Here is a 22,901-nt window from a genome sequence, read left to right on the forward strand (position 1 = left end):
TGTTTGGTTTAACATCGGACAAACTTCACAGCGACACCGCCCATAGTCGTCGTCATTCATCCTGGGTCACCGAAGCACAGGTAGGATGAACAGTTTTGCTGTATTTGTCCCGTATTTCAGTGAGTTTGTTGTCACTGAGGGGTATCTTTTGAACAACTCAAGGTTGTAAAAAATGACGACGAAGAGCCAAAGTCCTATTTAGTCGTCAGTGTTTCGCGGAGTTTAGCTTTCCCCTTTTAGGAAGCAGCTAGCTTATGTTGCTAACTAGCGTATTAACAGCTGAAGGATGACAGCTGTCAACACATCACTGCAGTGTTAATATTTTTTGTGTTATTCCATACGAGACTTGAGCGCTGCTATTATAACTTTACAGCCACTGACATTAAAATTACTGACGTACGGAACACAGCGAAGGCATTCCAGTGGCGATAATTGATCCTTAGCATCTATAGGGCTGTTATAACCTGTCCAGCTGATGGATGGGATAGTTTATTGACTGAACAGGCGTATTGTTAGAGAAGAGGCATTTAAATTAGACAACTGAGAGGCCCTGTCATGCTGTTGGGTACAAAGTTTGTCTCCTGAGCAGGAATGTCCAACCTGCAGATCGACACAGATGTTCCCAGTATTTCTCTTCATCCTATAATACAGTATTCCTTTCCTGCTAGGAATGATCTCTTCCATGGTGGCAATGAGGTGCAAGAGCTGATAGAACTTTTAGATGAGCATGAAAATGATTTTGATCATGTTATGTGGTGACTGAGTGGCCTTCACAGTCACCACAGCTCAAGTTTATTGGAGTGCAGTGTGTCAGTGTACCTATGTTTAAAGGGATTTTAGTGAATGACGTAGAGTCTAGATTGCAGAAGGGAACAGTCCACAGTGCAAGAGGTTAAGTTAATATTGCAAATGCATGACACATACGTGTAAGTTTTGCTGCATAATATATTGAGATTCTGGGTGGCACGGTGGTTAGCACTGTTGCTGCACAGCAAGAAGGTCCTGAGTTCAATGTGTGGAGTTTGCATGTTCTCCCCTGTTTGTGTGGGTTCCCTCCGGGTACTCCAGCTTCCTCCCACCGTCCAAAGACATGCAGTTTCTGGGGAAAGGTTAATTGATTAATCTAAATTGCCCATAGATGTGAATACAGGAGTGAATGTGAATGTGAGTGCGAATGGTTGCCTGTCTCTCTGTGTGACAGACTGGCGAGCTGTCAAGGTGTACCCCGCCTCTCGCCCTATGACAGCAGGGATAGGCTCCAGCGCCCCCCGCGACCCTGAAAAGGATAAGCGGAAGCGAATGGATGGATACATTCAGATTCTATGATCACAACTTGCTGTAGGTAAATTAATATTAAAAAATTAAAAGAATTAAAAAATAATAGAAGGTTCAGCATATATTTAAGCGCCTAATAGCTTGGAGATAGCTACTATCTCTGTTCTTGTAGTAATACCACTGTATCTTTTGCCTGGTGGGAGATGATTAAACAGATGATGTGTAGGAGGGGACAGTAATGATGCTTCTATCTCTCCTGGTGGTTCGGGTGGCATAGTGTGGAGCTATGAAAGGCAGACTACAACCAGTGATGTTGGAGGCTCAAACTTTTTCCAGGCTGCTGTTTGTCCTGATTGGTTGTGCTACCTTACCAAGTCAGGTTAGAGATAATAATAATAATAATGATAATGATGATGGTTTGTAGCTTCCCAACTGAACCCATATTTTCCATACATCTCTACTTCTGCCAAAGGAAGTAGAGTCTCTGATGGGCTTTGTTAACAGTGAGACTGGTGTTTAAGTTCTGTGATAAAGACTGGCATATAGTGGTGCCCAGGAAGCACTCTTTCAACAGACCTTGGCCAATGAAAGGAAGATGTTGGACTTCTTCCCTTCTAAAGTCAACAGCCTTTAGTTTTAGATTTGCTCAGGATCAAATTGTTGTCTTTGCACCCCTTCACCAGCTGTTCTGTCTCACTCCGGTATGCAAATTCATCACTGTTAGAGATAACGTCTACCACACTGATACCATCACTCAGTCCAGCTGAAAACCCATTGAAGATTTTGTGCTAGTAATGCTCCCTACCGCTATCATCAAAATGCCAAATAAGATTATTTCTAAAAGAAGTGGTGCTCCAGTCTTTCACTTTAGTCAAAAGGACTTGCAGATTCAGTGTCAAGTCACACTGAAGCTGTTTGAGCAAAATATGGTCTACCAACTCCTTGTGTTGCAACAGTATATTAAGCTTTTTTTCCTCTAATTTGTCACGTGTTCGTGAATCATTGCACAGAGGAGGGCGCACGTCTCTGTGTTCAAGGTTCCTCGCAATGGAGCTGGCTCACAGTCTCCTGCTCAATGAAGATGCTTTGGCCCAGATCACTGAAGCAAAAAGGCCCGTCTTCATCTTCGAATGGCTCCGGTTTTTGGATAAAGTGCTTGTGGCAGCAAATAAGGTGACTATTCAGATTTTTAGCTTTTCTGAGTCAGAATCATTGGAAGCGTTTTGTAACTCGATTGTGCTTTTTTTCCCTTCTTTTTTGAATGCAGGTTGATGTAAAAGAGAAGCAGAAGAAGCTGGTGGAACAGCTGACGGGACTAATCAGCAGCGCTCCGGGACCACCGACTAGAAAACTCCTGGCCAAAAACCTTGCTACGCTCTACAGCATTGGTGACACCTTCACTGTTTTCCAGACTCTTGATAAATGCAATGACATCATCAAAAGCAAGGATGACACACCTGCATACTTGCCAACAAAACTGTGAGTTCCCATTTATTTACTACCGCGTGTATTTTTATTGGCTATTTTTAGAAATACAGGAACTGCATATTACTAGTCTGCTTGAGCTTTCACATATTTCAATTCAAATGTAAGCTGTTCAGAACTGCTTTTAGAGCCCCGGGCACGTGCAGTAGGCCTATCTTCAAGGGTATTAGCAGTTAAGCTGGACGGTAATCTGCAGAACGACATTTTATGTTTAAAAGGAGGGATTAAGTGTACAAGACTAGATTTGCTGTGTTTCTTGCTGGCGTTAATGGAATTTAACAGTGGATGAAGCTGCATCAGTGGTGCCCTGCAGGGTTTTATCCATCAGTCATTCATACCTGCTCATTTCTGATTAGGTGAAATACACGACGTGCCAGGGCCTCCCTTTTGCATACTAAGCCACTGTGCTTCCCCTTCAGCATTTTACAGTAGATGAGGTTAAAGCTAATTCATGTATGTAAGCCAGTCTCACCATTTATCAACATAAGGAGGAGTCTAATAAATAGAAGTTTATAACTATTAATTTTCATGAAGTATTGCATGTATTTGCATATTTTAATTTACATAATTAAGAATTTTCACATAGATTTTTGTCTGAATTGCTGTGTTAATGCACTGTTACACATTTCTTGCAGTGCTGCAGTGGCATGTGTTGGGGCTTTTTATGAGAAGATGGGGAGGATGCTGGGAAGCTCCTTTCCAGATACCATCAATAATCTTTTAAAGGCATTAAAGAGTGCAGAGGTATGCCACATGAGAGTAAAGAAACCTAGAGCAGGCACACTACAATATAAGAACAGTAATGGAGGGATTGATTTGTAACGTCACTTTCTTCTATTTTATTGATGTAGTCACAAGGTAGAGGAGAGATCCTTCTGAGTCTGCAGAAGGTGCTCAGTGGACTGGGTGGAGCTGCAGCTTCTTGTCACAGAGACATCTACAAGAATGCTCGCTCTCTGCTTACAGACAGGTCCATGGCTGTACGCTGTGCAGTAGCAAAGGTTGGTCTCACAAAAACACACAGTTAAGATTTTTAAATGTGTCAACTAACTTGCGTTTCTTTGTGGGGATTTTGTGGGCTGCTGGGGTCTTCCAAAACATAAAGTTAAAAGCTACGTAGAAGACACACAGAGTAATCTTCAAACTCTTTCTCCCAAAACAGTTAAACTTGGTTTTTGAGCTTAAGTTGTTAAGGCCCATCTGAGGAGCCATTATGCAAAGCTTCATTCTCAGTTTCACTCATAAAAGTAAAGGTACCGCATGATTACTTGTGATCACTGTTTTCAGTACGATCTAATTTTCCCTTTATGACACAAGTACAGCAATTGTGTGTCAGAATGAGTGCAGACTGTTTTTAAAGGGAAGAAACCACTGACTTAAATGCTTTTGCTGTGTCACATATGTCGACCGCATACGCTGTTTCAATTTCCGTTTAGAAAGCGTACAAGTTCCTGTGTGTATTGTAACATTATGTGCACATAAGCCTCTGAATTCATGTCATGAAGTAAATATTACCAGAACACACATTATATGAAAAGTAATGATAACGTCCCATTTTTTTCCTCCTTGCCTGATCAGTGCCTGTTGGAGCTACAAAATGAGGCTGTATTCATGTGGACCACTGAACTGGAGAACGTCGCTACTTTGTGTTTCAAGGCCTTGGAAGGGTCTAACTATGGCGTTCGGGTAGCCGTAGCGAAACTGCTGGGGACAGTTATGGCCACGGCCCTGATGCCCAAACAAGCAGCTGGTAGGTTACAGAGTGGATTTGTGTTGTTTTTAGAGTAGCTCACTGCTTCTGTTCTTTATCGCGTTCTTTTTTTAAACGCGTTCTTCTCGCAGTGATGCGTCAGAATGTAAAGCGAGCCACTCTGGAGGAGGTGCTGGAGCTCATGGCCACAGGCTTTCTGCGCGGTGGATCTGGCTTCCTGAAGAGCGGAGGAGAGATGTTGAAGGGGGGAGGCTCTGTCAGCAGGGAGGTGCGGGTGGGCGTCACACAGGTGAGGTGAACTCTCAAACATATTAAAAATATGAACCCGATCCATCTGACTCATCCACCTTATGCGTGTTTTTCGTTAATTTCTTCTTAGGCATACGTTGTGTTTGTGACAACACTTGGCGGTCAGTGGCTTGAGCGCAACTTTGCCACGTTCCTGTCGCACGTGTTGGACCTAGTGTCTCACCCTCGGGCCACGCAGACTCACGTTGAGGCTGTGTACTCACGCCGCTGCGTCTCCTTCATGCTGCGCGCCACCTTGGGGGGCTTGCTTGGAGAGAAAGCACAAATCGCAGCCGGCAAAGAAATCTGCCAAGCCATCAGCAAGCAAATGAGGGCTGTGGGTAAGGAGGATGGGGGGGAAATATCACGGTTCAGAGCATTACAGAGTAAGTACTCATCCATTATTATCACCTTTTAATTCGCTCTTCATTCAGTTTTGAAATTGTTGCATGGCTTGTGCTTATGTTGTGTGCAGAGACTGCTTCTCTTTTTCTTTTATTTCTCTGCTTTTCCTTCTGCTTTCTGCCTTTGAGGTTACTTTCCTCTTTCTTCATATCCCCTTTTCACCACAAGTAGTATCATAATGTCAGTAAGATCATCCATTACCTGCGCAGCATATTAAGTACTCATGCTTGCATTATTGCATAGCCTTTGTGGCTTTTTTGCCTGTGAATTCTCATTTTGTTATTGCCTTATAAACCCTTAAGAGCAGTTAACGTAACCTTTTCTGGCATCTAGCATCTGGCATGCACCAGCAGAAAAACTGCACGTGCCACTAAATGCAAAGACACACGACAGGATGATGCCATTACATCTAAGAGAACAAGACACAGTGTTTTGCATTATTTTATTTATTTTTTCGCTTTTTATCATCACAAAATTATTTTCAAAATCACCCATACCTCGTTCACAAAGGATGTTTCTTACTCTGATTTGCTTTGCAACCTTTAAACCGATGTACGTTTCAGAACTTCTTGGTGTTAAGACAGAATTTCTAAAAATGTTGGATTCTCCTGGGTTCTTTGTTGTTCACTCTGTACTTGCTGCTGTATTTTTTTCCATCTAGCTGGATATGTGAGACTTCTTGAAATGGGACTTTGAGAAATGTCTAAGCTAAACATAAGTGGGAAAATGTTACCGGGAGCCATGATAGAAGTAGGACATCTAGTATATGTGTTTACATTTACACTGAAGTCCGAATGAAATGCCACAGTTCAAGAAGCATCTTCATATACTCTCTTCCTCAAGTTGTTTTATTGACCTTTTTTCTACATATGACCTGTCTCTTGACTGTTGTCTTTCAAGAGCTCAGAGGATTTTAGTTCCCGGTAAATGATCAGCTATTCATTTTTTTTCTTTTTTCACAATTACAGCCATCATTTCCTGTTTTTATTTATTTCTTTTTGAATGGGGGGAGACAAATCCTCAGAGCTCTTGGCGTACATTGAAGTGTGCTCTTCTGTGTTTTAATGTAGCTGTTCTGTAGTTTAATGTTGTTAGTTAAATATATGACAACAGTGCATGGCCTAATGGGGTCTGTTGTGTTATTAGAAGCTACGGTACGCACCTGTCAGTCACAACATTAAAATCACTGTAGGTGACAACAATAAAAATCATTATTTTGCCTTAATGTTACTTGTCGAGTTGTAGCAGGAAGTCAAGTTGTTGGAAGCTGTAAAGATGTGATTTTTCTGATGACTAAGCAACTGGATCAGATTATCTATAAAATATCAGGTTTTGGGGATTGTTTCTGGTAGTTAGTTGCTACTAAAAGTGGTATAAGTAATGAACTGGTAATAGGGTCACAGGGGCACTGTACTCCACACTTTGCATGTGGTCCTGTCTGTTCTTGAAAGCACCTACAGCAGAAAGAAATCCCATTTTCTTTTACATCTTGTGTGATGTTTACCAGAGAGAGAGGGGATCAGCATGATACACAGTAGAGGGATTTAAGCAATTTGATTCTCTGATTTTCTGCAGGAAAATAGCTTTAATCTGATTCTAACTAGCCGCAGACAATTTACACCTCTTTAGGGAAACACTATTCCCCGATGGTGCTGGCTTCTTTTTTTCTGCAGCATAGTGCACCCGCCACTGCATATTGTTCAGGAATGGTCTGAGAAACATTACAAAGAGTTCAAGATCGGAAAAACAAATGAGATGTATGGGGGCCCCACCTTGCAACTTCCTACACAATATCGGGTTTTAATGTTGTGGCTGATTAGTGTAAATTTTACTAATAACATTAGTGATTTATACTTATTATGGACACAAAGCATCTTGTCTTTGATATAAATCTTTTTCATCAATGATGCACACATTATAAATTAGTGTGTTCTAAATATTATTGTGTATTCAAAATACGAACTTAAGTGATAACCCAGAAAATGTTCATGCTGACAGATCGCTTTGCTCGCTTCTCTTCCTGAAATTTGTGTTTTCAGAGGCAGTAGTGAATGATATCAGTGGGGAGAACAAGGCAGGGGCAGGTGATGTCTCTGCCAGCCAGCATGTTATGGTGTGTGCTTTAAAAGAGCTGGGCAGTTTGGTTCAGAGTTTGAGTGCCACAGCTTCACCACTCATCCAGGAGCCTTCTGTAGGTAAGATAAACAGAATACAAAACAGGATATTCACTGTTGTCACTCCGGGTTTCTGGTAACACAAGCTCGTGTGACATAAATCCTAATTTAAAATAAGGCTGAACTCCTTAAATAACTTATTCCACATCCACTTCTTCAGGACTCCTTGAAACTGTGACCTCAGTGCTGCTGCACCCAAGCATGGCAGCACGTTTGGCAGCTGCATGGTGCTTGCGTTGCGTCGCCGTTGCGCTACCCTATCAGCTCACCCCTCTGCTGGACCGCTGTGCTGAGAGAATCAACAACCTGAAGAGTTCGCCTGAGGCTGTAAGCGGCTACAGCTTTGCGATGGCTGCTCTGCTGGGAGGCGTGCACCAGTGTCCACTGGGTATCCCCCACACCAAGGGCAAGGTGTGTAGCCTCAGAATTTGGCCTTAGTGGTTCTTTCAAATGTATGTCAGACTTGATTGACTAGCCTCGCTGTTCTTGTAGTTGGTGGTGAGTATAGCTGAAGACCTTCTGAGAACAGCTGCTCAGAACAGCCGTCTGTCCCTGCAGCGCACGCAGGCTGGATGGCTTCTGCTGGGGGCCCTGATGACTTTGGGTGAGCCTCAAAGACACTTCCTGATTTTGGAGTTTTTCAGAAATCGTCTTTTTCTCCCACCACCTTTGTGACCACATTGTGTTCATTTGTGTTCCCAGGTCCCTCCCTTGTGCGCTATCATCTCCCCAAAATGCTGCTGCTGTGGAGGAACGTGTTTCCTCGCTCCCAGAAGGAGCTGGAAGCCGAAAAAGCCAGAGGAGACTCCTTCACCTGGCAGGTCACCCTGGAGGGCAGAGCTGGAGCACTGTGTGGTAAAGACTTGCACCTCCACAGTGTGCACGCCCTAAAATGTTACGAGACGCAGTGTTGACTAAAACTGTTTCTTTTCTTTTATAGCCATGCGTAGTTTCGTGGCCCACTGCCCCGAGCTTCTCACTGAAGACGTAATCCGCAGGCTGATGACTCCTATCGAATGTGCCATGACTATGATGTCTCAGTGAGTGTGGTGCTTTTTTTTTGTGTAATTTTCTCTTAAATGTGTGACTTTTTCTTTTATTTTTTTGTGTGTTTTTCGACTGCATGTCTAATGATTGTAACATTTTGACTTTTCTCAGTGTCCCTGCCATCATTAAGGTACACGGAGCCCACCTGAAAGCAAGTGCAGCTATGGTGAGGCTCCGGTTGTACGACATCTTGGCTCTCTTGCCTCCGAAAACTTACGAAGGTAAATCAGTCACTTGTGCATTAGCTTTCACATAAGTTGAGGAGAGGTGTTTTAAAATGGGTAATCCTCTCGTGCAGGCAGCTTCAATGCTCTCCTGAGAGAACTGGTGGCAGAGTTTACTTTGACCGACAACTCGGCCAACACTACCACGTCTTTGCTGCGCTCTCTGTGTCATTATGACGACAGCGTGCTCATGGGCTCGTGGCTACAGGAGACCGACCACAAGTCCATAGAGGATCAGGTTAGTTGGTAAAAGACCGTTCTAGTAACCCATCTCTTATTTGAAGATGCTTTATGTATGTGATTTGGATTAGTCATCACTATCTCTCGTTAAATATTAAATATAAGTTTGGCCTTTTGGTGTTTCTGTGTCGTTGCTGCAAAACAGTTGCAGCCCAACAGTGCGTCTGGCAGCGGAGCTCTGGAGCACGATCCCTCCTCCATCTACCTGCGCGTCCCCGTAGGCGAGGCCATCCCAGGACCTCTCCCTTTGGGTGTGTCGGTTATCGATGCTTCAGTGGCTCTGTTTGGTGTGGTGTTCCCTCATGTCTCCTTCAAACACAGGCAAGGCACTCTCTCTTATTGTGGTGATTTGATGTGGTTCTGCATCATGTTAACATTATTTTTATTTTCTTGTCCTGCAGCTGCTCTCTTTATTTTCCTTATATATTTATATTCGCTGCATTGTTGCTGAGCTGTTTTTTATTAATATACTGTGTTTTAACTGATGGGTATGATTCAGGCTGCAGATGTTAGACCACTTTGCAGAATGCATAAAGCAGGCTAAAGGAGTTCGACAGCAAGCCGTCCAACTCAACATCTTTACTGCAGTCCTTTCTGCCCTCAAGGTAAGAAAAAAGCTCTATATCCTCTTAAATGGGAAGGTAATTTAGGTAATAGCTACAGTGAGAAATAATGTTTCTCTTTCGCTTTAACTGTAGGGTTTGGCTGAGAATAAGAGCACTCTTGGGCCTGAGGAGGTGCGTAAATCAGCTCTGGCCCTGGTGATGGGAGCTTTGGACAACCCTAATCCCATCCTGCGCTGTGCTGCTGGAGAGGCCCTGGGGAGGATGGCTCAGGTGGTCGGAGAGGCAACCTTCATTGCCAGAATGGCGCAGACCAGTTTTGATAAGTGAGCATATCATGTCTCCAATTTCTGTTTCTTTTCTTTTTGTGTCCAACATTATGGTTTCAAATCATCTTTGTTGTTCACACAGAATATTTAGGAAGGCCTTAAGAACATTTCTTCATATTTTACACCAGTGTTCACTTTCATTGACTGATTGATTTGTTTGATTCATGAGGATGAATTTGATAGCATTTGGAGGTCAAAGGTCAAGCCCAAAGAGCTTACTTTTGGCCATAACTCAAGAATTCATACACCAATAAAAACAATACAAGTGTCTAACAGGATAAAAATGATGAATTGATAACATTTTCTGTTTAAAATGGTCTGTGGTTAACATTACCATGACAACCTAGTGATCTGTAGAAACACTTTGGACAGAAGGAGAGATTTGAGCGCCAGATTTAGTCTTCTGAGGTGCCAGGTTTGAAAACTGTAGATTTTTGCAATAACATTAATATTTAAAACATTGTCTACAGTGCACAATGTTGTGATCAGAATAACCTGTATTTACCTTACATTAATAAATGTTTTTAAGAATACAGTGATTTTAGGTGTAAAAAATATTAGTCTATCATTTCATATCTTGAATGAGCTTGGACAGACAAGGATGTAAACTGCACCTTGACGTTTAGTGGGACGGGCAGAGAGTTATTTTATACCTGATTGGACAAAATAAACATTCTCACTACATTTTCAGAATGTCTCTTTTTGGAAAGTTATAGTTTGTGTTTCATTGTTGTTCATCTGTCTTGAAGTTGATCTCTCATACTTTGTATCTGTCTCTACTCATGTGATGCATGTCTTTGTTTTGCTCTGTTTACAGGCTGAAGTCAGCTCGTGATGTAGTTTCAAGGACGGGCCATTCACTGGCTCTCGGCTGTCTGCATCGATATGTTGGAGGAATTGGCTCTGGCCAGCACTTAAAGACCAGTGTCAGCATCTTGTTGGCTCTAGCCCAGGATGGCTCTTCACATGAAGTCCAGGTGCAGTCAATTATTTATTAGAAGTACATTTTTATATTCATTCATAATTAAATTACATTTTGATTGTTTTTCTTTTCTCTTAAATGTTATGTCTAAACCTAGTTTTGATGCACCCCTTTCTTTTTCTAAAATTCTGGTCTGGCCCACTCTAAATTAATTCAATCTGTGTTTTTGTCTGCACCAGACTTGGGCTCTGCACTCTCTGGCTCTAATTGTGGATTCAAGTGGTCCCATGTACAGAGGCTATGTGGAGCCTACACTGTCTCTGGTGCTCACCCTGCTCCTCACTGTGCCCCCGTCTCACACAGAGGTTCACCAGTGTCTGGGCCGCTGCCTGGGAGCTCTAATCACTACTGTGGGACCAGAGTTGCAGGGTAACTGGCACAACCAGATTACAAACATCATTAACCATAGTATTTTTTTAGCCAGCAGGTGGCAGTGTAACTGGTTTTCATCCTTTGCAAGCTACTGAAGTATATGTCTTTAAGTACAATGTTTCTTTGTGCTGGTCTTGCTAGGAAATGGAGCCACTATTTCCACCATCCGCTCGTCCTGCCTGGTTGGTTGTGCCATAATGCAGGACCACTCAGACTCTCTTGTGCAGGCAGCTGCTATCTCATGTTTGCAGCAGCTGCATATGTTTGCTCCACGACACGTTAACCTGTCCAGCTTGGTGCCGTGTCTCTGCGTAAGACATAAATACTTTTAGAGTACGTATGTGATAGTTAGAGTTTTTGTCAGTCTGAATGTTGATTTCCTGCTGTGAACTGGGGTTCCCATAGGTGCACCTGTGCAGCTCTCACCTGTTGCTGCGTCGTGCTGCAGTGGCCTGCCTGAGACAGCTTGCTCAGAGAGAAGCTGCAGAGGTCTGCGAGTATGCCATGAGCCTGGCAAAGAGAGCAGGAGACAGCAAAGACAGCACTGCAATCAGTCAGTACACGTCCAAAACCTGATTTGAGCATTCTGTTTGAATAATTCCCCTTAATGCAACCTGGATCCTAATGCCTTAACTTGATCTGGTTCAGATCTAAACATCACAGAGACGGGTCTGGAGGGCGTTCTGTTTGGCATGCTGGATCGGGAGACAGACAGGAAGCTGTGCTCAGACATCCATGACACACTCGGCCACATGCTGTCGTCTTTGGCTGTAGAAAAACTTTCCCATTGGCTGAAACTCTGCAAGGATGTTCTTGCAGCAACTACAGGTAAGTCTACAAAACGGCAAATTCAAAAATCATCTTTTATAAATCTTTCACCACATATGTGCCTGTCTCCTCTTTCAGATGTAGGGGGCGCTGTTGTGTTTGAGGTGGAAAAGGACGAGGAAGACTCGGAGAAAAAAGACGAGATGGACGATGACACAATGTTCACGGGTCTGGGCGAAGACGACAAATCGAAGCCATCTGTGGCGCCGCGCTGGGTCACACGGGTGTTTGCGGCAGACTGTTTGTGCCGCATCATCCTGCTGTGTGAGAATGCAGACAAAACACACTTTGACCTGGCAGCTGCTCGTTCGGCGCAGGCCAAGAATGTGAAAGGTACCATTCACTGTGCTGCCAGAATAGACTACTGCAGAGTTCACTTAAAGAATTGTGATTGATTAATGCCACTTTTACTGTGCTCCGGGAAATAGCTTTTTCACATGCTTTCATTTAAAAATGGAACAAAGCTAGAGGTTCAGAGGGTTTTGTTCACTGTGGCAAATATGGGAGACAATATTTATGTAAGCTTTTCTGTATAATAAGGAGCTATTCTACAGGCTTGCCCGTAATAGCACATTGTACTGACTTTGCAGCTCTGAAACCAGCTAAGCCAAATTTAGTGACTGGGATTCAGTGGATGGTTGGTCTGCATGATGGCATGTCCAACTAATCCCTCAAAAGGTGCCCTTCAGTTAAAAGTCAATTAAATCTCAGCCCCAAATTTAATGTGGGGTTTCTTTCTGGTCGCTGCAGGCACACGCTGAAACTCCAAAAGTGTTTCCTCTTGAAGAAAGTATTAAAGCAGAGAGTCTGAAGAAAGCACTGGTTATAGCTTCTTGCTGAAGTGTAACCCATCGTCAAAGGATTAATAAATCAAATACTAAACAATGACTGGAAAAATCATTATTGTAGCTGCTCCCGGAGTTCATATTCCTTCCAGTGTTTATAATTAGGTTCGTATTTCTCACATAGTCCTTGTTGTTTTTTCATCCATCTCTGTCCGTTCAGGAGATCTGCTGGTGCTCCATTTATCTGACCTCATCCGCATGGCTTTCATGGCAGCCACAGACCACAGCAACCAGCTGAGGATGGCTGGCCTGCAGGCTTTGGAAGACATCATTAAAAAGTTTGCATCCGTACCAGAGCCCGAGTTCCCGGGGCACGTTATCCTGGAACAGTACCAGGCCAATGTGAGTAAAGCATTGCATTATTTCGTAGTCCAAACCTAGAAACATTGCATGAAAGTAAACTTGTTGCAACTCGTGGGTATTTAGGTTGGAGCTGCTCTCAGACCTGCGTTTTCACCTGACACGCCGTCCGACATTACAGCGAAGGCATGCCAGGTAAGACATACCTGTCTCTTTCACCAACTCAATTGCTTACAATTCCCCTTTATGCCTCTTTTTGAGGTGTGTTCAACCTTCTTTCCATTAACAGCCATTAAATATGTTTTTTGATTGTTAGATGGTAGAACTGTGGCTGCGTTAGCAGCTTAATTACCACGACAAAGTGAGTCATCATCCCCTTAGAAGCCAGCAGTGTCAAATTTGTGACTTAATGCTTTTTGACTTAATTGAATGATGAGAATGTTGAGTGACGGGGGCAAATAACAAAACATGCCTGTCAGCTTATTACTAAAAGATGTTCTCTCTTTGACATTCCCCTGTTTCTCTGCTTGGGAGACTTTTTGAAGGGTTTAATTTTTCTTATCGAGAACAACTTACTCTGAAAAAGCAGATTAGGATACATATATCTGTGGATGTGAAGGTCACAGAGGACCTGTAGTTTGCTTATAGTTTAATAAGCTACCAGATTTATATCACACTGCTGCCCTTGAACTGACACTTTAATTGCTGTTCCTCCCAGAAGAATGCAATCTTATAAACATGTGGTCCAGTTTTACATCACTAAGGTGTCAGTCCATTTATTAATACCCATTTGTTTAACACTCCCACCCCCTCTAATAGCTTGGCTAATGAGCCTAAGTGCTCTGTTATATAAGACATTTTTTACATCAAAATCAGAATCAGAAAGTTTTATTGCCCATTGTTGTAATAGATAAAAACTGTAAGATTCATAGCAGTTTCACCTTTCTCACATTGACTACAGGTGTGCAGTACGTGGATCGGCAGTGGCGTTGTCAGTGACCTCAACGACCTGCGGCGAGTCCACAACCTGCTTGTGTCGTCGCTGGACAAGGTGCAGGCTGGGAAAGGCTCGTCCAGTCAGCTGTATAGTGAGAGCGCTACCACGATGGAGAAACTGGCAGTGCTGAAGGCGTGGGCTGAGGTGAGATGGAAGATGAGCAGGAAACTGCTCCTTTTTTTTACAATCAAATGATGCATGTAACGAAACTGAACGTGCACTCTGGGTTTCTCACTCAGGTCTATGTGGTGGCAATGAAGATCAAAAAAGAGGCTGAGTCTAAACCTGCAAAACCAGTCAGAAGTGGAGATGACGACGAGGATGAGGAGGATCTGGGAACAGACGTGCTTCCCCCTGACAGTCTTATCACCCTGGTGCAGCCAGAGCTGCCCTCACTAAGCCGCCTGTGGCTGGCCATGCTGCGAGACTATGCTCTGCTCACTTTGCCTGCTGAGTTTTCCAGTCAGCTGCCCCCTGATGGTATGAGACTCTTTCCTGTCTTCCTGTGTGCTAAATATGGTTTTAATATGATATCTTCAGTGAAACAAAATATAGTCTTGTGGTGTTTCTACACAACATTTTAATGTAGCTTGGTTAAAGCATCAATTTTCAAGTCTTATGTTCCACTTTGGATCCTTTGACGTTTATTTATTCCAGATATTACCAAAAACGTTCAACATTATTTCGACAATGTCAGATTAAATGTCAACAAAAACACCTCTTAAATCAAATGGAACTGTGGGAGATATATATATATATATATATATATATATATATATATATATATATATATATATATATATATATATATATTATATATGTTATATATGAATATATATGAATAATTATATATGAATAATTGTGTTTGTGTCCAGGTGGAGCATTTTATACCCCGGAGACTATAGATACAGCAAGGCTCCACTACCGAAGCTCCTGGGCTCCTGTCCTGCATGCCGTAGCCCTGTGGCTGAACAGCACTGGGTTTGGAGCAGGTGTAGGTCAGGAGGAGGTCTCATCAGCTCCCTCCAAGCCTCCTGGCCTCCCCCAGGGAGGCTCCACCACTATAAAGACCTTTGAGGAGTCTGTCAAAGACAGAATGCATCTAATGTTAGGTAAACAAATGCATAGCTAACATTTTCGGTGTAAAGCATTTAGCATACTTTTCCATTTTGTAGCTTCACAGTGTACCTAATACAGAAAACAGCAACTGCTTTTGTTCACCTCACAGCTGTAGGACCACCGGTCAATTGTGAAGGAATGGTAGTAGAAAGAAAAATACATGTACAAGAACATAGACTAAGAGCATTTTTGTGTTCTTTCTCTTAGGTGTCAGTATAGAGTTTCTCTGCTTTCCCCGCCCTGAAGAGCCTATTGAACATGTGATGTCGTGCCTGCGGGCCCTGTGCACTCTGCTCGAGACTCCTTGTGCTAAAACACATATTGCAGATGACCAGGTAAACACACAGGGCTTAAATTATAGGGTAAAAAAAGAGAGAAAATTTTTAAACCACTTTTATGACTATTGTAGAATCTCATTAGTAACATATGAATATATGAGTTACACATTAAGCTATAAAATAACTACTGTAGTTTTCACTTATTAGAAAATACTAAAAGAAATTCAAGCACCCAAGTGTCCTATAAGAAAAAGTGTTTTCCCTTTAAATCACCTCTTATATTGTGGTGTAATTCAAGTGATCTGTTTACCATGCACCACCTCACTGCAAATATTTGATAAATACAACACCGGCCTGTGATATTTACTGACTTTAGAAGGTGAAAAGGATCCCCCACAGAACAGATGATTGGGTACCGATGGCTTCAAAGGGCACACGTGTGTATCCTACAAATTCAGCAAAAGAAGGTTGTATTTCTCAGCTGTATTTGGTGAAGCCTTTGAGGAGGGACGTGTCTCTACCAGACTGCTTCAAAGTGTGGACTTCAGAGGATATGAATTGGAGCACAGTGTGTGGGATCACTCAGCCGTCTCACTAACCATAAAGATATTTGAACAAAGAAGTAAAAATTGCTTCTGAACAGTATAAAAATCATATTTTTAAATATGAAATTGTATCCAACGGTGGACATGCTTTCTGCTTTTCAACAAACCAGAACAGATAGTTACAAAGCATCAAGCACTTTACTTTAAATGAGAAAAAAAATTGAAACAGTTGGAATTCTAAATGTGAGAGAAATGAGAAGTTTGTGCTACATGTTTTATAGTCACATTAATGTAGTTGTTTACTTTTTCTTTCTGCTGTAGATGCTGGCTGTGGAGCTCCTGAACGTGCTTCACAGGCTTCTGTTGACCCGGGATCCACCTGCTGTCCAGCTTCAGGTCACTGCTGTTGTCCAGGAGACCATCAGGGCTGCACATGACCATCTACAGCGACAGAAAACAGCAAAAGGTCAGAAACATTATGTTACACTGCATATAAGGTTTGCATGTTGTCTTTAAGCTTCTATATTTAGAGTGAAGTTAACCAAATTGTGTGGTAGTTTAAACGGTCATTACTTTTTTTTGGTTTAGGCAAAGAGGAAGATGGCGAGAAAGACTCTCAGGCCAGCCTTGGAGAAGGAGGAGACACAGGGGAGCTCGTCCCCGGCAAGTCTCTGGTGTTCGCCGCCATGGAGCTGCTCGTGTTCATCCTGGTCCGCCACTTACCCCAGCTTAATACACGTGTGAAGGAGTCGCCCAGCCATGTGCCACTCAGGCCTCAGCGACTACCTGAAGAAAGTGCCCGCCTGGTGGCAAACGCAGTTTCCATCCTGGCAGAGCTGCCCTCGCTCTGCTCTCCAGCTGGTGAGGCCTGAAGCAAAGTGCAACAACACACAAATACCATGCATAATAAGAAAGGAAAACTCGCACACAGTCAGTTGCTATTTCAGTGTAACATACTCTCTCTTAATGGATGATGTTTTAAACTGCTTCATGCATTTCTGTGACATTAATCATAAGTAGCAAAGGAACATGAGCGTCATGGTTTTCAGCCCATTGTTTACATTTTATTTTTGCCTTATTAGGAAGCATGACCATCCTACCTACAGTGCTTTTCCTCGTCACCGGAGTTCTGAAGGAAACTGCAGTAAAGACTCCTGACAACTCGGTGCCAGTGCCTGTGGCAGCTGCCCTCCAGAGCATTAAGACCATCTTCACCTCCCCAATAGCCCGGATGGAGAGCGTGCAGACGCAGTGGACCAGCCTTGTGAGGAGCAGCCTGGCATCTGTACTTGAGTATTCGCAGCCAGGTGAGCGCATCCACACGCATTCATTATCAGACTCTGACTTTTTGTCTTTCTGTGGAGCAATCTACAAAAAAAAAGCACAACATCACTGTTAATCAAAAGCATGTTTGTGTGGGTTTTTTTTATTTTTTTAGATGAGTCCAGGCCTGACATGGATGAGGTCAGTATGCTGACAGCGATCACACTCTTCCTGCTGTCAGCCAGCAGTGAGCTTGTAGGAGTGACTGTCCTGCAAAAGGGCTGCATGGACCACTTCCGAAATGCCCTCAACTCTAGTGACCCCTGGGTAAGCTCGCATGTACACAAACAAAGATGTAACAAAAGAATTTTGAATACCAAACCAAATCATCTGTTTTTACATGTGTACCACACCTCTGAACTTTTCTAGATATTATCTAACAGAAGTGCAGAAAACCCAAATTTCTGAATCAGTACTAGGTTTTTACTTGCCAGCTAGACGGTGGCTGTGGTCTGCTGTGCACTGTACGCACTTATCTTCTGTTACCAAACCCAAACGTAGCATTTCCACGTGTGAAAAAGGGCAGCTCTGAACAATGCCTGGGCTGGATCCTCCTCCCATTGTTCAGAGTTCATGCGTGAAAACAGCTTCACACTGTTCACATAAGTCTAGCTTAGTTGAGCGAAAGATGTAATTGTTGTTACCACAGGTTCAGGCTCGGTGTTACCAGCTGCTGTTGTCGGTGTTTCAACACTCCAGCCGTGCCCTCTCTACTCCCTACATACACGCTCTGGCTCCACTCATGGTGGAGAAGCTGAAGGCAGTGGAGCGCAGCCGCCCAGGGACGGCTGCTGAGCTGCAGGCTGTGCAGGAGGGAATCAGGGTCCTGGAGAATCTGGTGGGCATGGGTGAAGAGCAAAACCGTAAGTATTCCTCTGCTTAATGGACCAAGTGAAGTAACATTTGGTTCATTTTGTGCCACATTTACTCTGTTAAAGTAGATCTCTTCAGTATTTAGCTGTGCTGCCCTAGATCAGAGTAATAAAGGATTAAATGTTGAATTTAATGCTTTTCTAATTTCTAGTCCAACCATTCAAGAAAAAACTTTTTTCAAACGATTTTATGTCAGTTTACTAATAATCTGGCAAATCTCTGCGTAGATAATGACATTACATTGGATTTGTGGCCACAGTTCTGCTTCTCCTTTTTTTAAACTGTCTTCTAATTACTGATTATATATATATTTATGTGTGCTTTATGTGTTCAACAGGGGTGCAGCTGCTCGCTCTCCTTGTACCGACTCTCGTCTCTTACCTTTTGGATGAAAATTCCATCTCCTCTGCACCCCAAGTTTCCAAAGGCCTGCACGAGTTTGCACTTCAGAACTTGATGCGGATCGGCCCCCTCTATCCGGCTGCCTTCAAGATAGTGATTGGAGCGGCGCCTGAGCTGAAAACCCGTCTGGAATCTGCTATACGGGCCAACCAGGCCAGCAGCAAAGCCAAAGCTGCAGCCAGGCAAGCTCAGCCAGCAGTGCAAGCTGCACCAACCATTAAACTCAAGACGAGCTTCTTCTGAACACTCCAAAATGCACCGCACACTCTCACCTAATCTTTTCCTCTTTGGATTTCTTTCAACACTGTACCACATGTCATGTCTGTATCAGTTATGCTTTCTAACTGCATTTATTTATTCTACATCTCTTCTTTGTTTCTACAATCTCTTCTCCCCTCAAAGAACGTTTATGTAAATATCTTTGAAAGCCTTTGAATGTTCACTTTAAAAAGCTTGCTATAAATTTTGTAGGAAATTTTAATTGTGTGAATGTATCATTTCCAGACCACACAATTTACATTTTACTTTCTTTTTTTGTTCCCCCCAAGTCACCAAACCCAGCTCTCTATGGAAGTTTGTTTCTGACACTTTTTTTTTTCAGGCAGAGCTAAATTGAAATTTGAAAAAATCCTCTCAAAACTTACTTACGAAGTATGTTTTCAGGTACAAACCATGACTTTTGACTTACAGAGGGCAAAAAATAAATAAATAAATCAGGTGGCAGAAATAAAATTCCAGAAAAAGTCAATATTTGCTCTACAATTTTCCCTGTTTTTTTTTTTTTTTTTTTTTTTAGGAGGCCTCGGGGTCTCCAGGTTGTTACTGATGAATGTTACTTTAATTTCTTATGTTTTCTCAAATTATGTTGTAAACCTTCCTACTAATTGCTCAAAGGCATAGCTAATAAATTAAAGTTGATCAAACCAGTATCGAGACTAAAATTAGAACAATCTAAATGATGAATGCATTATATTTTTCACTAAGACTCTCCAGTTATCTGCACACCAATCAACAAATAAATAATTATATATATATATGTATATATATAAGTACTGGTCATCACAGTTTTTTTTATTTTTTTTTTGGTCTGATGAATACTGATGAAGTGTTTACTGCCTGCATGTGCTGGTGTTCACCAATGTCATCAATAACTGGCACATTTGTGTAAATGTAATGTTACACTCAATTTTTTTTTCCAAAATATGAATAAACTTATTTTGACCTCATTGCTGTTGGAAGTTTTCACTATACTTAAATGTAATTGGATTAATAAAATAGGAATGCATGATTTATCGCTAAAATTCTGCTACTGGGTCTGGACGTCCGGGCAATTCGGGTGAGCAAAACGAGCACCGCCAGCCAACTCGCTGTAGGCGTGGCGTTTGTGGTGACGTCATTGGATGACAGCTAGCTGTCAGAAAGTGAGTTCATTCCCCCGAGCCGAGGAGACGGAACGCCGTCAATAGGTTTTTTACCCTTCCGCTGATATATAGCACATCGAGTCAGCGAGACAACGGACCAAGCTTTCCACCGAGCCCGGCCATGGATGAACAGGCGGGGCCCGGCGTGTTCTTCAACAATAATAACAACTCTATTTTACCCGGCGGTGGAAAAGGACCTCTGCCCGATGGCGACGCTGGGGAGGCGGCTAGGGCGCAGTACAGTATCCCGGGGATCTTGCACTTCCTGCAGCACGAATGGGCCCGTTTCGAAGTAGAAAGGGCACAATGGGAGGTGGAACGAGCCGAATTACAGGTAAAAAAGCTGCATTTTTTTCTGTACACGACAACATATTAGCGGCATTACCAGGGCTGGCCTTTTCTAGTAACTCACGTTGAGTTTGTGTGTTTGATTGTTCGGGCTAACGGTTAGCTTGCTAGCTGTAGTTCAGAGGCTAAACGAGCTGCAGCGCCCCTCTCAGCCAGCTGCACGACGACTGTTTGCGACCTATTTACTGTGGCGAAAACCACGAAACTTACCCTCTACTTTTATAGTTTGATAAACTCGCTTTAGGCGTTTTTCAATATGATAATATATCAGTTTAAAACCAAGGTAATTGCTAGATTTAATGACAAAATAGTTCATGTGAAACGTAAACTATGGCTACTTGCTATTTCGAGCTAAATCTATTATCACCCTGTGTTTGTTTGAATCGTGCTTTATTCCCAGTCCCATTAAAAAAATGCTGTGGAGAGATAACAGCAGGTTTCTTTTATGCTCTGATCTTTCGGGAGCTGCCAGTGCTGACAGACGGCACACACTACACAAGATAGTGCAGTAACTATGTCTTGTTTATGAATCTTATCGTAAGCTAGCTGCCATGTAAAGCCACTCCTGATCCCTGAATTTAAAACACTCCACGGCGTTTCTCTTACAGATCGAACAGGTCTCTCTTGTAAATGAGTCACTGAGTCTCCTGTAAAAAATAAAGGTTAAATTAAAAAAATAAATTACAAAATTGTGTGTGGGGATATCTCCATGATTGGCAAATTATTCGCGGATTGTTTTACTTTCCTGCTTTGTTATATTTTATTTTAGGAGCAAAGCAGGTTTTTCGTCCCATGAAGTATAATTTTGTTAATCTGCAAACCTGATGCAAGCTGGGATCTTTAGTGGTGAGTTTCCTTAAACGAGGAATTGATGTCTGACAAAGTTCACCTTCTTGAGATTCTCAGTAAGACTAGAATTTGAATTTTCTCACTATGGATGCAGGTGAATAATTAACCCATGCTGACTATACTGGCTTCCAGGAGTAATGGTTATAATACACGAAGCCTTATTGGATTTTTTTTTTTTTTTTTTTTTTTTTTTTGGTCTGTTTAAAATGATTTTGGGCTCTTTCCACCAGACTATTCTTTTTAACTAGGAGTTGAGAGGGCAGCTTATTGTAGATGTGCTCTTGTCACTGTACCTAATGTTTAAAAGATGTGTTTTTCTTTCCAATATTTTGACCTGGCTGTGGGGCGGCAGCTGCTGGATCCCAAACTGAACTTTCTGTGATTTTTGCAGCAGGAAGCTCCATGGATTTACTGACCTCAGCTAACAAAGGGAGGAGAGGGAGACACGGCATTGTTTCTAAACTGGTGACGTACCCTCATCAGTGTAGTAGGGTTTTGAGTCATCAGCGTCATGCGGCACTTTGAGTCTGGCTGAGGCATTGAGCTTCCTGTGTGCTGTCATGAAGCAAGCTTATCAGCGAAGGAGCTGCAACAACTGCGGTGAAGCACAGAGAGGCTGCTGTACGGCTCTTTAGGTGGCTTATTTGTGGCGGCAAAAAGTGCGCGCTCAGTTTGAGTTCTTGTTTTTGTCATACGTAACGCCAGGCTGGTTAATCCTTTGAAAATCATTCGATCTGCACCAGACAATTGGCAACTTTTGGATTTGTCATGTTTGTGCTCTGATCCTTGTGGCACAGGATGTATCTGGTTAAAATAAATCCTCTAGTTTGTCTATTGTGACCATTGCTGTTAACCTTAATGTCTTTCAGTGGTAATATTTCACTATATTGGATTATAAACGATGACTAACATATTACAAATCTTCCACATGGAGAGTAACCTTGCTGTGCCCTTGAGGAACACCTGCTTATTCCACAGATATACGTAACTTTTTCCAATAGAGGGGCTTGATGAGTTAACTTTTAGGAAAAGAGGCACAGTGAAGAAGAAAGGATAGCAAGTCATTTAAATGAGCATAAATAGACATGCATGAATAATGAAAGGCTGTTGTGGACCTAGATCCTTGATGGAAGATGCCACGCAGCATCAACAGTGCATTTGTTTCTTCTCCACCTTATCCGACTGCAACATACCTCTCATAGTGTTCATCATCTCATCTGCACAATGTCTTTCTTTTAGCTGTAGACTCAAATCTTATATGAGATCTTTACAAGTTTTGACAAGGTTGTACTTGTAGCGGTTTCATCACCTCTCAGGATTCCTTGTTCCTTTTTTTTTTATTACTGGTGGTGTAGTCAATGAATGGCAGACAGTTGGAGCTGTGTTTTATGTCACTGTTTGGGAGGAAGGCAAACCCAGGACTTGTACTGTAGGAATGTTGTCCAGCCAGCCTGTTAGGTCATGCTCAGAGCCACTCCTCTTTACTGGAGCTGCACAGAAACTATTCTCCTCTACCCAACTTTTCCTGCTGCTGTACATCATACGTTCATGGTTTGACTACAGCAAAGTAATCATTGGTAAGAAGTGGACTGACTCAGTCGAGGTGATTTGTTGAGCTGGTGGTCATAGGTTACAGCTCTAGTTATTCTTTAGTATGTTATCTTGGCAATAACAGTCG

The 22,901-nt window shown here is 42.5% G+C and overlaps 2 protein-coding genes across 4 annotated transcripts in view; both read left to right on the forward strand.

Annotated features, from left to right (window-relative positions):
• Position 1: 1 nt before the first annotated feature.
• heatr5b (HEAT repeat containing 5B) lies at positions 2-19,831 on the forward strand. 2 transcript variants are annotated; one of them, XM_085183310.1, is made up of 36 exons: positions 2-80; positions 2,284-2,448; positions 2,543-2,754; positions 3,396-3,504; positions 3,612-3,761; positions 4,339-4,510; positions 4,603-4,760; positions 4,851-5,100; positions 7,204-7,359; positions 7,499-7,749; positions 7,831-7,942; positions 8,041-8,193; positions 8,279-8,378; positions 8,497-8,606; positions 8,684-8,847; positions 8,995-9,170; positions 9,349-9,454; positions 9,548-9,738; positions 10,559-10,718; positions 10,903-11,092; positions 11,237-11,406; positions 11,501-11,648; positions 11,744-11,923; positions 12,002-12,256; positions 12,929-13,110; positions 13,195-13,263; positions 14,030-14,209; positions 14,305-14,545; positions 14,941-15,177; positions 15,392-15,519; positions 16,329-16,473; positions 16,596-16,868; positions 17,090-17,314; positions 17,446-17,597; positions 17,980-18,193; positions 18,541-19,831. In XM_085183310.1, exons 2-36 carry the CDS (start codon positions 2,323-2,325, stop codon positions 18,846-18,848), a joined length of 6,153 nt encoding a protein of 2,050 aa, XP_085039436.1. In that variant the 5' UTR covers positions 2-80; positions 2,284-2,322; the 3' UTR covers positions 18,849-19,831. The 2 variants fall into 2 exon arrangements, with proteins under 2 accessions (XP_085039436.1, XP_085039438.1); XM_085183312.1 differs by having other exon boundaries at positions 9-80; positions 4,851-5,145.
• Positions 19,832-19,996: 165 nt separating this feature from the next.
• strn (striatin, calmodulin binding protein) overlaps positions 19,997-22,901 on the forward strand; it is a 31,138-nt gene continuing 28,233 nt past the window's right edge. For both annotated transcript variants that reach the window (XM_085183318.1, XM_085183319.1), the window contains exon 1: positions 19,997-20,360. In XM_085183318.1, coding sequence (XP_085039444.1) covers positions 20,148-20,360 — 213 coding nt within the window. In that variant the 5' untranslated portion in view covers positions 19,997-20,147. The remainder of the gene's footprint in view (positions 20,361-22,901) is intronic.

The sequence above is a fragment of the Neolamprologus multifasciatus genome, chromosome 13, assembly GCF_963576455.1.
Source record: "Neolamprologus multifasciatus chromosome 13, fNeoMul1.2, whole genome shotgun sequence".
Classification (NCBI taxonomy): Eukaryota; Metazoa; Chordata; class Actinopteri; order Cichliformes; family Cichlidae; genus Neolamprologus; species Neolamprologus multifasciatus.

Coding starts and splice junctions, on each gene's coding strand:
- heatr5b (XM_085183312.1), top strand. CDS start 2,323: ATGGAGCTGGCTCACAGTCTCCTGCTCAATGAAGATGCTTTGGCCCAG. Junction 4,511..4,602: donor GATGCCCAAACAAGCAGCTG/GTAGGTTACAGA, acceptor TTCTTCTCGCAG/TGATGCGTCAGAATGTAAAG. Junction 11,093..11,236: donor TGTGGGACCAGAGTTGCAGG/GTAACTGGCACA, acceptor TGGTCTTGCTAG/GAAATGGAGCCACTATTTCC.